The following is a 15112-nucleotide window of genomic DNA, read 5'->3' as shown; positions in this document are numbered from 1 at the left end:
TGCTGCTCAGAACATAAGCAAAGATGATCTAATTGTTGAGATGTTCACTGCTGAAGGAGCTTACAAGGAGCAACCACCATCATCTATGCTGAAGAAAGAATTCAAAATCTTCCACAACATGTGTCAACATTCCATCTTTCCTAGGACAGGAAGTAAAGATAAGGTAACTGATAATGACCTACTTGTCATGTATCATCTATCTAAAGGTATTCTACTAGATTTACCTTATTTGATTCTTCAACACATGATTACAATTGCAAATTCTGGAATCAAAAAGATAGCTCTACCTTATGGAATGTTACTCACTAGGATTTTTAGAGATAACCATGTGGATGAGTCTAAACAACTCTTTGATAATCAATGGTTTACTTTTGGAACAAAAAATCTGAGTCACATGAAAAAGGAAATCACTCCTGGCAATACCTCTACTGAGATGGGAAACAAAAGGAAGAGAATTGATCCTGATAACAACTTGGATATGCTTGCTAAAGCATCAGGAGAACAATTTGAGAATGTTCTCCCCACTGATGAAAATGTGGACATTCACAACACCATCTCTGATACTCAGCCAATCCATTTGAATACCTCATTGAATTTAGGACCAACTTTCTCTCAAGAAGTAGAAACCTCATCTCAACAAGCTGGGAAGATTCTCCAAGGATTTCATTCTATAACTGCTCCATTTAACACCTCTGTGTTTTCACCACTTATGTCATCATCTCATAGAAGCTTGCAATCCATGTTTAGCACTGATTTTGTAAGGAACTTGATGACATCAAATAGTCCTGATCCATCTCAGATACCAGTTCCCATTTTCACTGCTGGAACACTACCATCTCTACCAAGTTCTTTTGCAACTTTAGACTCTTTCTGTTCTTCTGCAAATGCTGCTGCTGCTGCTACTTGGTCTATGCCTGCTGGTTTTGAAGGAAATTTTCAACATGAGGCTGGTACTTCCACTGATCCCAGGCCTCCCAAACGTACCAAGCTTGAAAAGAGAATGTCTCAGATGAGAAAGGATTTAACTCAGCTGATGAGAGGCATGTCAATGCAAAATGACATGTTAATGTATATTATGCTTGAGTTTCAGATCATGAGAAACTGGTTGAATAAGTGTGTTTGTACTCCTCTTCAGATTGTTCCACCACCTCCCAATCCACCACCACCTGTTGAGCCATTCCCACAACCTGAAAACTCCACATCCTCTGATGATTCCAGCCCCACCATTCCTGAATAACTTCTGCTGCAACCCTCTTTTTTCTACCCTTTTCAATGATGACAAAGGGGGAGAATGATTTGAGAAAATGAGGGGGAGATTGAACTTGTCTTTTAGAATGCTAAATCATGTTTTAATTTACCTGTTTAGAGGATTAGATATTTTGGGAAGTTCCTTTTGCTGCTATAAGAACTTCTCCTACTATGTTGTTATTTTCTAAACTAGGATTTGTGTTTTATCTTTTGCTTGAATCATTATGTGTTAATCATGAACCAGAAATCATGTTGGATTCTCACTTTGTGAGCTTGATGATTAATGAAATCTATTTTGATTCATATTATGTGTTTTTGCTCAATTCTTTATGCTTATGCAATTATGAAAATTGGATGCTTGAATTGAGGGGGAGCTTGAAAATTAAAACACTAAACAATTTATTAAATTGATTATATCAGAATCCCATTTTTAAAACATAATTCAAGAAGTTTGTCATCATCAAAAAGGGGGAGATTGTTGAGGCAAAATGCAAAATCCCAATTTGATGTTTTAAAGATAACAAACATCTTAATTATATTTTAAATGTAATTCTGATCTCATTGTTATCTAACAAGTGCTCTTGAGTGTTTTAATTAGTCAGGAACAATTAAGCTTCTAATCTCAATGATATTCATTATGTTTTGGCAAAAAGAGAAGCTTCAGGATCAGTCTGAGAATGATCTCTGGTTTAATTGCAACATTCTCCTCATAAACAAGAATAAATGCAAAAGCACTTATTTCATTAAGTCAACCATATACAAGACAAAGAAGCACTTTTATCTTGGTTTTAACTCACAAGATCACAACAGTTCATGAACAATTAAGGTGTATCAAGAATATTTGGACAAGAATTACATAGACCAATAAGGATGAGACAACACACATTCAACTCATAGTTGTCATGTACCTTCAATGTCATTATTTAATGAACATTCTCCAAGAGATTAATTCTTAATCAAGAAAAGGAAGTACATGGAAAGGACAAGTGAATAGTTATGCAAGGACATCACAGCTGCATTCCCTTCACACTACAGCTGGCCACAGGTCTGCATCATTCTCCATTTGAAGATCAAGTGCAAAAATCGCCCAGATTGGAGAACGATCTCAGAATGATGCTGAGAATGACTGTCCTTTGCTTTTGAAGTTGCAAGCTCATCTACAGCTGGCCAAAACGTGCCTAAATTAGTCTATAACGGATATACTTGGTGAGGAAGCAATGAACAACTATCTACAGCCCATTGCAAGCTGTCATTTTGGCCCTTTTAAGTGAAAATATGAAGAACAGCAGGGAGAACGTTCTGAGAAAGATCAGTTTGAACTTATCCACTTAACAATTCAGCATGAGCTGTCTATTTTGAATCAACTAGCCGTTGGAGAACTTCCTTTGGGACCAAGGAACTGAAGACTCAAGGATCAACTATAAAAGGAAGGCTTTGGCAACATTGAAGAGCAAGAGTTCAATTTACAACAATCAATCTACTTGTCTTTGTGACACAAGTTTTAAGCTCTTCTTTAAAGATCTCTTTCACTCCATATTTTGTAATTATCATACTAGGATCAGTATCCATTTTGAGTGAACAAAGAGAGATTTTATTGTAACTAGCTTTTCAACTTAGTTTGAGTGAGAAAGCTTTAGATCCAAACCATTATCAAAATTGTAAAGATTGGCTCAATTCAATACGTAACTATTGATTGAGTGACACCTCATAAAGTCTAGGAAGACTTAGGTAGATCAAGCAAGTGAAGCTTGGAAGATTGTGATCTTGGATTAGATCAAAGAAGAAGTGTATCTTGAGATCGGTAGAATCTCTTAGTGGACAATCTCACAGGAGCGTGGGGACTGGAGTAGCCCATACTATTAAGGGGTGAACCAGGATAAAATTATTGTGTCTCTTCTCTCCCTTAAACTCATATTAATTTTGTGCAAACACTAACACACACAAATCACTTATTGTTTTTGTTTGCAGCTCAGAGATCGTTCTAAGATCATTCTCCTAACTTATATTATTTATTCTGAGATCATTCTAACGTATGTTTTGATATCTAATTTTTTAAAAGGACAATTTTTAAAGGTTTACAATTCAAACCCCCCTTTCTTGTGAAAAAACTTTGCTACTTCAATAATATTTGGTAAAAAAAATAGAAAATGAACAATGGTAAAACCATGACAAAAAAACTTTAGGTCTCCGTATTAATTTAGGAATATAAATATAGATAATGTAGAAATTATGAAGAAAAAAAAATAGGCTACCTTATTAATATATTAGTAAAAACATAGGTGTTGAAAAATCACAAAAAAAAACTTATGTCCATGTATTAATATATGAGTATAAATATAGTCCCGTAAAAATTATTAAAAAATAGGCAATCATATTAAAATGTTAGTGAAAATATAGGATAGGTCTCGCAACAGTCATCAAAATAATTAGGTCATCGTATTAAATATGAGTATAACCAGAAAAATTGTAAAAAAAAATAGACAACTTAATTTTTATTTTATTTTTGTTTCAAACTACTTAATTAATATATAATTAAAAGTATAAGTCCCGTAGAAACCACACAAACAAAAAAGTTTCCATATTGATATATGAGTTTAAATATAGGTCCCGCAGATGTTATAAAAGAATGGGCAAACATATTAATATGAGTAAAACACATAGGTTCCCATGTACCAAAAAAAAAAACACATAGGTCCCCAGAAATCACACAAAAGATTAGGATCTCGTATTAATATATAATTATAAATATAGGTCTAAAAAAATAGTAAAAAATTGAAAACTTCACTTAATAACATAAAATAGTAATTTATTGGGAAGTAGATTAAAAGATTAAAAAAATAGAAAGATATAATATTTGGTAAAAAAAATAGAAAAAGAACAATGGTAAAACTATCACAAAAAAACCTTATGTCTCCGTATTAATATTTGAATATAAATGATAATGTAGAAATTATGGAAAAATAGGTTACCTTATTAATATATTAGTAAAAACATAGGCCTTGTAAAAACCACCAAAAAATTAGGTCCCTGTATTAAATATATGAGTTTAAATATATCCTTTTAAAATTATTAAAAAATAGGTAACCTTGTTAATATGTTAGTGAAAATATAGGTCTCACAAAAATCATCAAAATAATTAGGTCACTGTATTAAATATGAGTATAACCCGTAAAATTGTAAAACAAAATAGGCAACTTAATTAATATATAAATAAAAGTATAAGCTCCGTAGAAATCACAAAAAACAGTTTCCATATTAATATATGAGTATTTTATAGGTTCCGTATATGTTATAAAAGAACGGACAAACGTACTAATCGTATTAATATGAGTAAAAAACATAGGTCCCGCATAAACCACACAGAAGATCAGGTTATCGTATATTAATATATGAGTATAAATATAAGTTCACAAAAAATAGTTAAAAACTGTAAATTTTATTAATAAGAGTAACCCTGCGTACGTGTATGATATAATCTGTTGTTGTTTTGTTTGGCACACCTTGTGCCAATCAGGACTCATTATTAATAATAAAATTCATTTTAGTTTGTTAAAAAAAAAACAGGCACCGCAGAAATCACACAAAAGATTATATCCTTCTGTTAATGCATGAGTATAAATATATGTCAAGAATGAGCAACCTTATTAATATATTAATAAAAAAAATATATGGCTCGTAAAAATGAACAAAATAGTTAGGTCCTTGTATTAATATTTGATCTAGTATAACCCGTAAAATTATAAAAAAATAAACAACTTTATTAATATATGATTAAAATTATAAGTCTCGTACAAATTAAAAAAAAAAGGTTATCTTATTAATTGATGAGTATAAATATATATAATCCTACATAAATTATTAAAGAACATGAAATCTTATTAATAAGAGGAAAAACATATGCCACTTTTTGCTTTTTCATAGCCGCCCCACAACAACAACATAGTAAACCCTACTTTTTGCTTTTTATTCTTGTTCATCTTTCAAAGAGGGGTGATTTTGGATCAATTTTGATCTAAAATCACCCATTTTTTATTGTTTTATATATTTTTTTATTTAAAGGCTTTAATGCAGTTTTGGTCCCCCTATTTTCAATTTCTTGAAGTTTTGATCCCCCTATTTTAAAAACCAACTTTTTGGTCCCCCTATTTTAATTTTTCTTGAGTTTTGATCCCCACTCCATTTTAGGGTCAATTTTGATGACATGTCAAGGTCATTAATGACATGACATTGCACACTTGGCAAAAACATTATCCATGTCATCAATTTGGTATTTATCTTGTTTTATGGATTAATGTTTGTTCTTCATTTATTTTCTGCAACTCAATATTAAAAATATGATCTTCCACTCTTTGGGTTTTAGGGTTTGTTGTTGTGGATGAAACTTATTTTGAAGGAAGGGTTAATAGTAATGGAGTGAATGATGGTGTTGATAGAAACATATGACGAAGGATGGCGATGGCGATGGCGTTGAAGATATGATTAAAGAGAGGGATAAAAAATATCAATCACTAATTAATATATTTAACTTTTTTTTATAGATTTTTTTAATTTTCTTAATATTTAAAATATATTTATTGAAATGGAAGAAAAAGTTTAATGACATGAATATTGTTTTGGCCAAGTATGTCATGTCATTAATAATCTTGACATGTCATCAAAATTGACCATAAAATGGAGTGGGGGACCAAAACTCAAGAAAAATTAAAATAGGGGGACAAAAAAGTTGGTTTTTAAAATAGGGGGATCAAAACTTCAAAAAATTGAAAATAGGGGGACCAAAACTCCATTTAAGCCTTATTTAAATAAGTGATTTTTCACACATTCTTATGTTTCATTTGAGTTTTCTTTTGTTGTTCTTGTCTGATGTTGTTTTAATCCCGTCTTAGTGCAGAGTTTTTTTGTCTTGAGTTCGCGTCTTGGTACGGTGTCCAGTTTAATTCCGTTGTAGTACAATGTTTGTTTTGTTCAGATTTGCTCCGATTCAGATTCAGTGCAGATTCACACGTACTCTACTTACTTGAATAAATGAATATTGTTTGTTGTTAGTCTAAAAAAAATGAAAAACATAGGTCCCGTATAATTCATACGAAAGATTATGTCCCCATATTAATATATGACTATAACTCGTAAAATTATAAAAAAAAAATAAACAACTTTACTAATATATGAGTAAAAATATAAGACCCGTAGATATATCCATAAAAATTAGGTTCCCGTATTAATTTGAATATAACCCGTAAAATTATTTAAAAAAAATAGGCAACATAATATTTTAGTCATTTTTTTTCTCCAATAATTTTCTTCCGCATAGAAAAATCTCATAAGAACGAAAGTCATATCTTTCTTATTATATCTTTCTTGTGTGATTTGTTTATGGTTTTGTTTCTCTGACTCTTTGTAAACTTTTGTAGTCTACCTCGGTACGTCTTGTGTTGGGGAGGTTTTCTATGTTACTATATCTCATTTTGGTTTGTTAAAAAAAATATTAGTCCTTATATCAAAAACAAAAAATCTTTTAAAAAAAAAACTTCTAAAAAATGTCATTTATTTTTCAACTATTTTCAACTTTGTATTTAATTTTTACTGTTTTTTTAAACTAAATGTATCATTCACGCGCAACTGTAGAGAATAATCCTTTTGAGGTAACTGACAATTTTTATTGTTTTTGTCTCACCATTTTTTTACGGGAGTTTTTCAGTTTTTCTCCCACCATATTCTTGTATTAAATTAATTAAATTTATTGAGTTGAACTACAAATTGAAAATTAACTTAATTAAATATTGGATTGAAGTCCATAAATCAAGTTGAGTGAATCTAAAATAACGAAACATAAACAATAAATGATAAAATTACACTAAAGAAAGAGTTGGACTCAAATAAAATATCATAAATAAATGGAAACAACACCATGTACCTCTAGATTGTAAAAAAAAAAACCATACATTTGTTGTCTTATTTGGTATAATGCACTTATGACTGAAATAAAGAATTTCATTGAATCTCTCATTTTATTTGTACATGAATTTTACTCTCTTATTATAAAAAAGAAAAAATAAATAAACACTTCACCTTTCTTCTTTTAACTTAACTCATGTTGATTATATGTTGGTTCCAAAAATATAACAAATTAATTCATATGACTTAGTGGTAAATCTAATAAGAAATGTAACTAAAAGGTTAAGGGTTCAATTCCTACTAAGAAATTTTTTAGCATTTTTCTACTAACTTTTTTTAATAAAGACACAAAATAACCCTGAATTAATTATGTGTCAAAAAATGAAAAGGGGGCAAATTAGGGATTTCATATGTACCTTCTTTTCTTATATAGTAGATATATAAAAAGAATACATGAGTTTTGGGGTAGAATTTTCATAATACCAACATTACCCTTGCTTTTTTTAGTAGCAACAAAAATCTTTTATTAACAAACTCACCATAACATAAGGCGTATCTTTTTTTTTGGGTACATAAGTTAGACACAGGCAGGCGCGGCGCGCCTGGCCCGCTAGTATATATAAAAAAGATGGACATTTCTTCAAGAATGAAGTTTGACCAATGTTTTTAAAAATTTACCCGAGAAATATTCAAGTCATTGTTCAACTCTTCTAAACCACTTAAATTGAAGCAGCAGGTCAGTCAAACAAACTTAAATTAAATAACCGAACCATAAACAATATTAATTCACAATTCAATTGGTTTATTTTTCTTATCATGATATATATATATATATATATATAATTTTTTTATTTTCGTTAGTATTTTTTCAACCAAATTTGTTTTATATATATTATTGAAAAATCACGATCTACTTAAAAAATCTAAAACTCTTACTATTTTAACTAATTATTCATTATTCATACAATTCAATTGATTTAAGTGTTTCCTTCAATTTTTTAAAAATTAATTTTTTTGTCACTTGTGTTTACCAATCGATACGTGGTCTAATGGTGATTGACGCTGAATTTGGTAGGAAGAACCACAGTTTGATCCCTGCAATTGCTATCGGGAGGAGGCTGAAACAACTTGATGACAAAACTGACATCCGAACCAGATTAGACGGTTCAATGGACCAAAACTTATGATGAAAACCAAAAAAATAAAATAATGCGAGAGAATATAAATGAGATAACACAAATCTCTTCTAACTTAACTAAAGTCCTAGGTTCGATTTATGACTTAACATGTAACAAGGTTAAAACACTTACCTAATTCGAGGGAAAGTTTGTCATCAATTTAAGTCCCACAAAATTCAAACTGAATTATCTTTACATTAGCATGGAAGATACCCGATTTAGGCAAAAATAAAATAAAATAATACTGGCTGCGAACATAATTTGATTTGACACTTGTAAATATAAGTTTTAATATGCAAGGTTTTTAAATAGGTAACAGTATCCTTTTCTTCAATGCTCAGTCCTCACAATGAATATTAATATTTCTTAGTGTATTTAGAAGTATTCAATCAAATTAGCTTATCAAATCTTTCTGAAATTGAATTCACCAATGAAGTCTTTTGGAGCCTCTCCAAGTAGATGCTTCTTTGTTCTTGATCCTGATGATGACAATTTCCTTAAAAAAACTCCAACTTCTGATTCTACCTCCATAACAACATGTAAGAAAATAATCACTTTTTTTTTCTCTCTTTAGTTTCTTTCATTACATCAAATAATGTAACAATAAGAAATTGAAAGGGTTTCTTTTGTGATTGCAGATAAAGAAAATTCAAAGAGAGACTCAAGAAGGGAAAGAAGCAGTTTTGCAAATAGGATTCATGAACATGGTAATTCAAAATTGAGATATCACATTATTTTCGATTTCGCATCGAGGTTTTAAATTTTCGATTTCACAATCTAGGTTTTAAATTTTTGGTTTCGCAATCGAGGTTTTAAATTTTCGATTTCGCAGTCGAGGTTTTAAATTGCAGTCGCGATTATGTTGTTGATGTGCAATTGTGATTTGTGAATATGTAACTTTACTCGAAAGATGTGTTTGGTGTCCGACACTGATAGGATAGTGACACAAGTGATTGTATTTAATTATTTCATATTCTCAAATTGCTATTGGTTGTGTTTGGTATTCGTGTATGTGTCCGTGTTTCATTCGAGCTTAGGATGCTGTCGCAGGAATCTCGAAAACCTTGCTCACAATGTGTTTGTGTAATTGTTGCAGTGAAATTGGGTCCTAAATTATCTGAGACTCTGAAGAGTAAATTGAGTTTAGGTGCCAAAATTATTCAAGAAGGAGGAAGAGGGAACATTTTCAAGCATAAATTTGGGATGCAAGAGGAAGAGAAACTTTTGAAAGCTTCTCAGTGCTATTTACACACCACAGCTGGTCCTATTGCTGGAACTCTCTTTATATCAACTGTCAAAGTTTGCTTTTGCAGTGAAAGGCCAACAAGCTTCTCTTCTGCATATGGGGACTTAGTAAAAGCTCCTTACAAAGTAATCTTTAAATTGAAACCAAGTTTAAGCTCAATATGTTTTAATCTATGTTTATATTAATTTACTATCATAAGCATTTGCGAGATTGTTTGAAAGATTTTATGAGAACATCTTATGACATGTTCATAAGCTGCTTTTAACTTATTTCCATAAGCTCTGCAGGATAGATTATGAAACAATTTATAGCTTATGCGAAAATAGTTTAACTTTATTTTAACGGTTTATCAAACAAAGTTACGGGCCTGTTTGGACAGACTTATTTGAGCTTCTCTACTGACATAAGCATTTGTGAGAGGTTATGGAAACAACTTATCACATGTTCATTTTCAGCTTATTTTCATAAGCTCTCCAAAATAGCTTATAAAACAACTTATAGCTTATACAAAAACAGTTAAACTTTAATTTTTTTTTTTTTTTTTATAGAAATAGTTTATATATAAGCACTTATATGATAAGAGTTTATGTTATGAGTGCTTAATTAAGTTATTTATCCAAACAAAGTCTTATTTCATATATATCTTATGAATATATTACATTGTTCTGATATCAAGGTTCCTGTCATGCAGGTTTTGATACCAGTAGAGAAGATAAAAGAGGTGAATGAAAGCATGAACGTGAACAAGTTAGAACAGAAGTATATACAAGTAGTGACCAAGGATGGCTCTGAATTTTGGTTCATGGGATTTTTAAGGTATGAGAAAGCTATTAGGAATCTTAATATAGCTTTTTCCATGGCTAATAAATTCTAAAGGGAAAATTGAACACCAGTGTTAAGTCTCTATGTTTTAGATTTCTTAGCAAACTAAGATTATAGGTGAAGTTTTGTATGGTGACTAGTTTAGCAATCTGAGTATTTTATCTTAATGGGTGTTGCATATACTTCATCCCTTATTTTTGTGTGATCAGGAACTGATAACTATGGTTGTTGCATATACTTCATTCCTATTGTTTTGTGTATACCAGTTGGGATTTCTAATATTGTTGGGGCCCTTAAACCACTATGCTCAAGTTTAACACACCCTCTCAAGTCCAAGACTTGACTTTTGGACCAAGATACCATGTTAAGTTTCATTATATTTCATTCAATATAGGAATCTTAACAAAATGTGACAAAAAATATGATTATGTTATGAACTTTTTGGGGCATATAGGGAATGAATGCTAAAAGCAAGTAAAAGGCATGACAATTGCTCAAGTTGGATCCATTGCTTCTCTTGTTAAATGTGCATTTTTTCAATTTGATTCTAAACCATGAGACTAAGAAATATGTTGTTTGTTTTGCTACAAATTTAAGCTTTTTGTCTTTGGTTCTCTGCCACTGTTTTTTCTTTACAGCACAAACAACATAAAGAAATTAGAGCATAGAACAAGAGATAAAGAAATAAGATGACAAAAAAGGGATGATTTCTGATCAGTGAGATCATTCCTTCACAAAATGTGCACAAAAATAATATGCATACAAGCACTTCAACAAAATCATATGATGTGCAATATTTTTAAAATTGGGAAAAAGAGAAATGATAGAAGTGTCACTAATGACCATTTTACAATTTATGTTATTCATATCTTTCACAAAAGAAAGGGTACAATTTGGACTAGTTTTATTCATTTCTAGTATTATTTCACTTAGAACTTAAGCCCTTTTAAACACAACTCTAAATGATGGAACTTGATCACTAAGAGCTAAGTGCTTATTCCCAGTATCATCAACATATAACCCTAGTTCCCTACACAAAGTCTTAGTTGTGGAAACTGAAGGACAGAAAGAAAGCACATAATCTTTATCAGCTTTCTCAATCTTAAACCAATTGACAATAGTATCAAAACCTGGATTACCTTCTACACCCCCTGTAGCCAAAAACCACACCCCTGACAACACTTTATTAAGCTTCCAAACTTGTGTTTGAGAACATGTATATTTTTTTACAAAGGATTTGATGTTGAGATCAGTTGAGGTTAGAATCACACCTTGTTTAGCATTATAAGGTGTGAAAGTAACTGCTTGACCATTCTTTACTTCAAGCTTCTCTTGAAGAACATAAAGGGGACATGTGCTATTGTTGCTGTTGAGGTTGTTTACATTTGTAACTGTTAAACCACCACCGTTGCCTCTTATGACTGGTAAAATGTAGTACTTGACACCTGTTGTTACTTTCTTGCCTGAGATGTCAAGAACTGGTTCAGGTGCTGCAATAGTTTTGCAAATGAAGGCTAAAGAAATGAGTGAAAATGCTAAGATTGAGGTTTTCATGTTTCTCTGTTGAATCAGATTAGTCTTTTCTTTGGATATGGATATAGAAAGAGTATGCTTCAATTTATAGGACTTAATGTGAACAAGAGTTTTGTGTGTTTTGGATTAAGTTGCAATATTCAAGAAAGTCATCATTGTGCAATAGTATATCCTTTCCACCGACTGACCATTAATCTCATAGGAATGTGCAATTGCTCTATGAGAGTTATTTAACACATGATTTTCATGATAAAATAGTAGTGTTTGTCTTTTCAGAAAAAAGTATGTGCGGATATATTCTGTACATTCGGTGATGGCTAGTTGCAAGCAGTAGTGACAACACATGTTAGCCCATAAGTCTTATATGCGCATGACAGTTGTTATCATGCATTTAAATTTTGGTCGCATCGTCCACAAATCCTAGCTCAACTGATAGAAATGTCGAAATTGTTAGTGTCGAAATTGCTAGTGTCGAACCTCGGTCACTCCACTTTGTGTGTGTGAGTTTTCGATGGTTTTGCCATTTCGTCTATCAAGCAAAAAATAAAATAAAATTGTGGTCCGCATCAACAATTACAATTGGGATAAAGTTTACCTAGTAGTCTCTGTAACTACATCGCACTATAACTATGGTGTAATTTTTAATTATGTGTACGGCCACACTGCATGCATTAAAAACCGCATTAGACGATTTTAACCATGTTCGTTCAAATATTCTTACAAAAATCAAAATCTATGAAATTCAAATCCCAATTCTTGATGAGCCCAATGATCTTTTTTACCTTTGACAATCTCTTAATCATCAATTTATTTCAGCTTTAAAAAAAATGATTTTTTCTTTGTATTTTTGAAAATAGATTTTTTAAAACCGTTATTAAAAGTTTTTTTATATTCGTTTTTTCTAAATTGAAACATTAATTTTGATATCATATAATATAAACACACATTATTGAAGATTAAAACATAGTTAAAATCACAATTTTTTCAAAAAGTTGTATTTCAAAAATGATTTTTATGAAAATCTATTTGAAATAGCTTCAAAATTAAATGATTTTTCGAAATTTTAATATCCAAAATTTTTTTCAATAAAATAATCAAATACCTAAAATAATATTTTAAGAATAACTATATATTCAAACCAAATTTTGATTTGAAGCTTTTTAAAAAAATTCTTTATAAATTTTTTTACACAAAATTATATTACACTATGAGAATTTATTTTAAAAAAATCTATAACAAACAGGTCATAATAAACTAAGACCATATGCATGCTATGGGTAAATAATTTAATGATATATTCAATATATCATATGATATAGTTTGCGAAAATTATAAGTGATTTTACGCAGCAACAAGCAATACGCATTGCAACAAATGTAATGACCATAATCGCAACGAACACAAGCACAATTTAAAACGGCACAAGTTAATATGCATAAGGTCAATCTTATGTATGGTGCATAAGTTAATCACAACCGTCCGATCATAGACATTTTGATGAAACATGTTATCATCTCAAAATCCCAAACTAAGTAAGTAAGTTTCGAATTAAAAGTCAAACTAAGTAAGTTTCGAATTGATTCATGTTCCAAATCATGTCCTCAAGCTTTTCCAACCGTTTATTTTGCTTATTTCGCTCAAATAAGTGTTTTCAATTTTTTTAGGTTTTAAAGATTGAATCGTTTTTTAAAATCTATACCTCCACTGTGAAATCTAAGCATGGATTCATGATCAGCGTTAAATTTCGAGTAAAATGGTATACCCACTCATAATTTTCGGTTGAGATTTAGTGTTGTTGTTATGATCATGAAGGTATTTTGAAGCTTTCATGGCTTCCCTTCATGTTCTTCATGAGGAAGAAGAAGGTGGAGGTTGAAGACGATGACGTGGCGACGTGTCATTGGCTCCCTCCAATTTTAAGTCATGACCGTTAGATTATTATAAAACGATTTAAAGGCTCAGGTCTATTTTGATTTATTAAATCCTAGCCATCGGATGGATCAGAAGGCCGACATCTGAGATCTGTATCACGCGCCATGGACTGGCGCCGCACGGAATCGTTTCTTCCTTTCTACTTTTTTTTTTGAAAATGGACTGGGCTTGGGCCTGGACTTCTGTATTTGTTTTCTGCACCCGCCTGACTTACGTTCTGCACCCCCTCTATTTGCTTAATTTTTATGTTTTTATTTTTAGCTTAATCAAATAAGTGCTTACTTGAACAAGTGCTTAGTCTAGGGAAACGTGGCAAGAAGCATCTCTTGTTGCTGAAATTTAAGGATTAAAAAAATCTATTTTACCTTCATAGTCAATATTAATTAATTAACATATTGGAACCATTTAACAAGACTAATGATTTCGCGTGTGGGTCGGTAAACCGGGTCGCGTGACCCGCGAATTGCAGAAATGGGTGAAGGTGGAGATGAACAGTGCGCGTCATCTACGCCCAGTCGCAGCTGAGGCGCGTGTGGGTCCTATGAAATCCTTTCTTTTAATGTTGTTTTATATAAAAATAATACATAATTTTTTTGAAATTTGGGTATCTCTTTGGGAATTTTTGGACACCTGTAACTATTTTTAATTATTTAAATGCGGAAGAAATGTTATTAAAAATATTAATATTTCTTGAAAAATTCGCAGAATTTTATACAAAATTATTTGAATATTTTGAGACCCTTTGAGGCCAGTCACTCTCTCTGGTTGTATGTTTTCCTCGAGAATATAAATTTTCGTTACAACAGTGAAACCATAAGTATGAATTTTCGTTACAATTATTCTGGAAACCATTATGCTGGTTAAATGGTTTCAGAGAGTTAAAAAGTGAAACCATTTGTATTATAAAATGGTTTTATGTGTTTATTGAAATCAATATTGTGTTTTTATGGTTTTAAAAATCCTGGAAACCATTATGCTGGTTAAATGGTTTCAGAGAGTTAAAAAGTGAAACCATTTGTATTATAAAATGGTTTTATGTGTTTATTGAAATCAATATTGTGTTTTTATGGTTTTAAAAATCCTGGAAACCATTATGCTGGTTAAATTGTTTCATATAGTTATACACTGAAACCATTTGTATTGTAAAATAGTTTTACACTAAATGGTTTAATGATTTTAAATATTGATTATTACTGAAACCATAAGTATGGTTTAATGGTTTAAATATTGATTATTACTGAAACCATTAGTCTTGTTA

General features: G+C 30.9%; 2 protein-coding genes across 2 annotated transcripts; one reads left to right on the top strand and one right to left on the bottom strand.

The window, feature by feature from the left end:
- The first annotated feature begins 8622 nt into the window (after positions 1-8622).
- On the top strand, positions 8623-10914 carry LOC123909896 (putative GEM-like protein 8). The gene is made up of 4 exons (XM_045960826.1): positions 8623-8860; positions 8960-9028; positions 9418-9692; positions 10259-10914. Exons 1-4 carry the CDS (start codon positions 8752-8754, stop codon positions 10439-10441), a joined length of 636 nt encoding a protein of 211 aa, XP_045816782.1. The 5' UTR covers positions 8623-8751; the 3' UTR covers positions 10442-10914.
- A 305-nt stretch (positions 10915-11219) lies between these two features.
- On the bottom strand, positions 11220-12068 carry LOC123909897 (kunitz trypsin inhibitor 5-like). Its single transcript, XM_045960827.1, has one exon. The coding sequence runs from the start codon at positions 11941-11943 to the stop codon at positions 11326-11328; it is 618 nt and encodes a 205-aa protein (XP_045816783.1). The 5' UTR covers positions 11944-12068; the 3' UTR covers positions 11220-11325.
- Between the last annotated feature and the right edge of the window lie 3044 nt (positions 12069-15112).

This window comes from Trifolium pratense, linkage group LG2, assembly GCF_020283565.1.
Source record: "Trifolium pratense cultivar HEN17-A07 linkage group LG2, ARS_RC_1.1, whole genome shotgun sequence".
In the NCBI taxonomy this organism is placed as follows: domain Eukaryota; kingdom Viridiplantae; phylum Streptophyta; class Magnoliopsida; order Fabales; family Fabaceae; genus Trifolium; species Trifolium pratense.
Note: the sequence above shows the minus strand (reverse complement) of the source record. Positions and strands in the feature narration are given on the sequence as shown.

What these genes read in the sequence shown, in the direction of transcription:
- LOC123909896 (XM_045960826.1), top strand. Translation starts at nt 8,752, where the DNA reads ATGAAGTCTTTTGGAGCCTCTCCAAGTAGATGCTTCTTTGTTCTTGAT. An exon ending in AAATAGGATTCATGAACATG is followed by an intron (nt 9,029 to 9,417) that starts GTAATTCAAAAT and finishes TAATTGTTGCAG; the next exon opens with TGAAATTGGGTCCTAAATTA. An exon ending in TAGTAAAAGCTCCTTACAAA is followed by an intron (nt 9,693 to 10,258) that starts GTAATCTTTAAA and finishes CCTGTCATGCAG; the next exon opens with GTTTTGATACCAGTAGAGAA.
- LOC123909897 (XM_045960827.1), bottom strand. Translation starts at nt 11,943, where the DNA reads ATGAAAACCTCAATCTTAGCATTTTCACTCATTTCTTTAGCCTTCATT.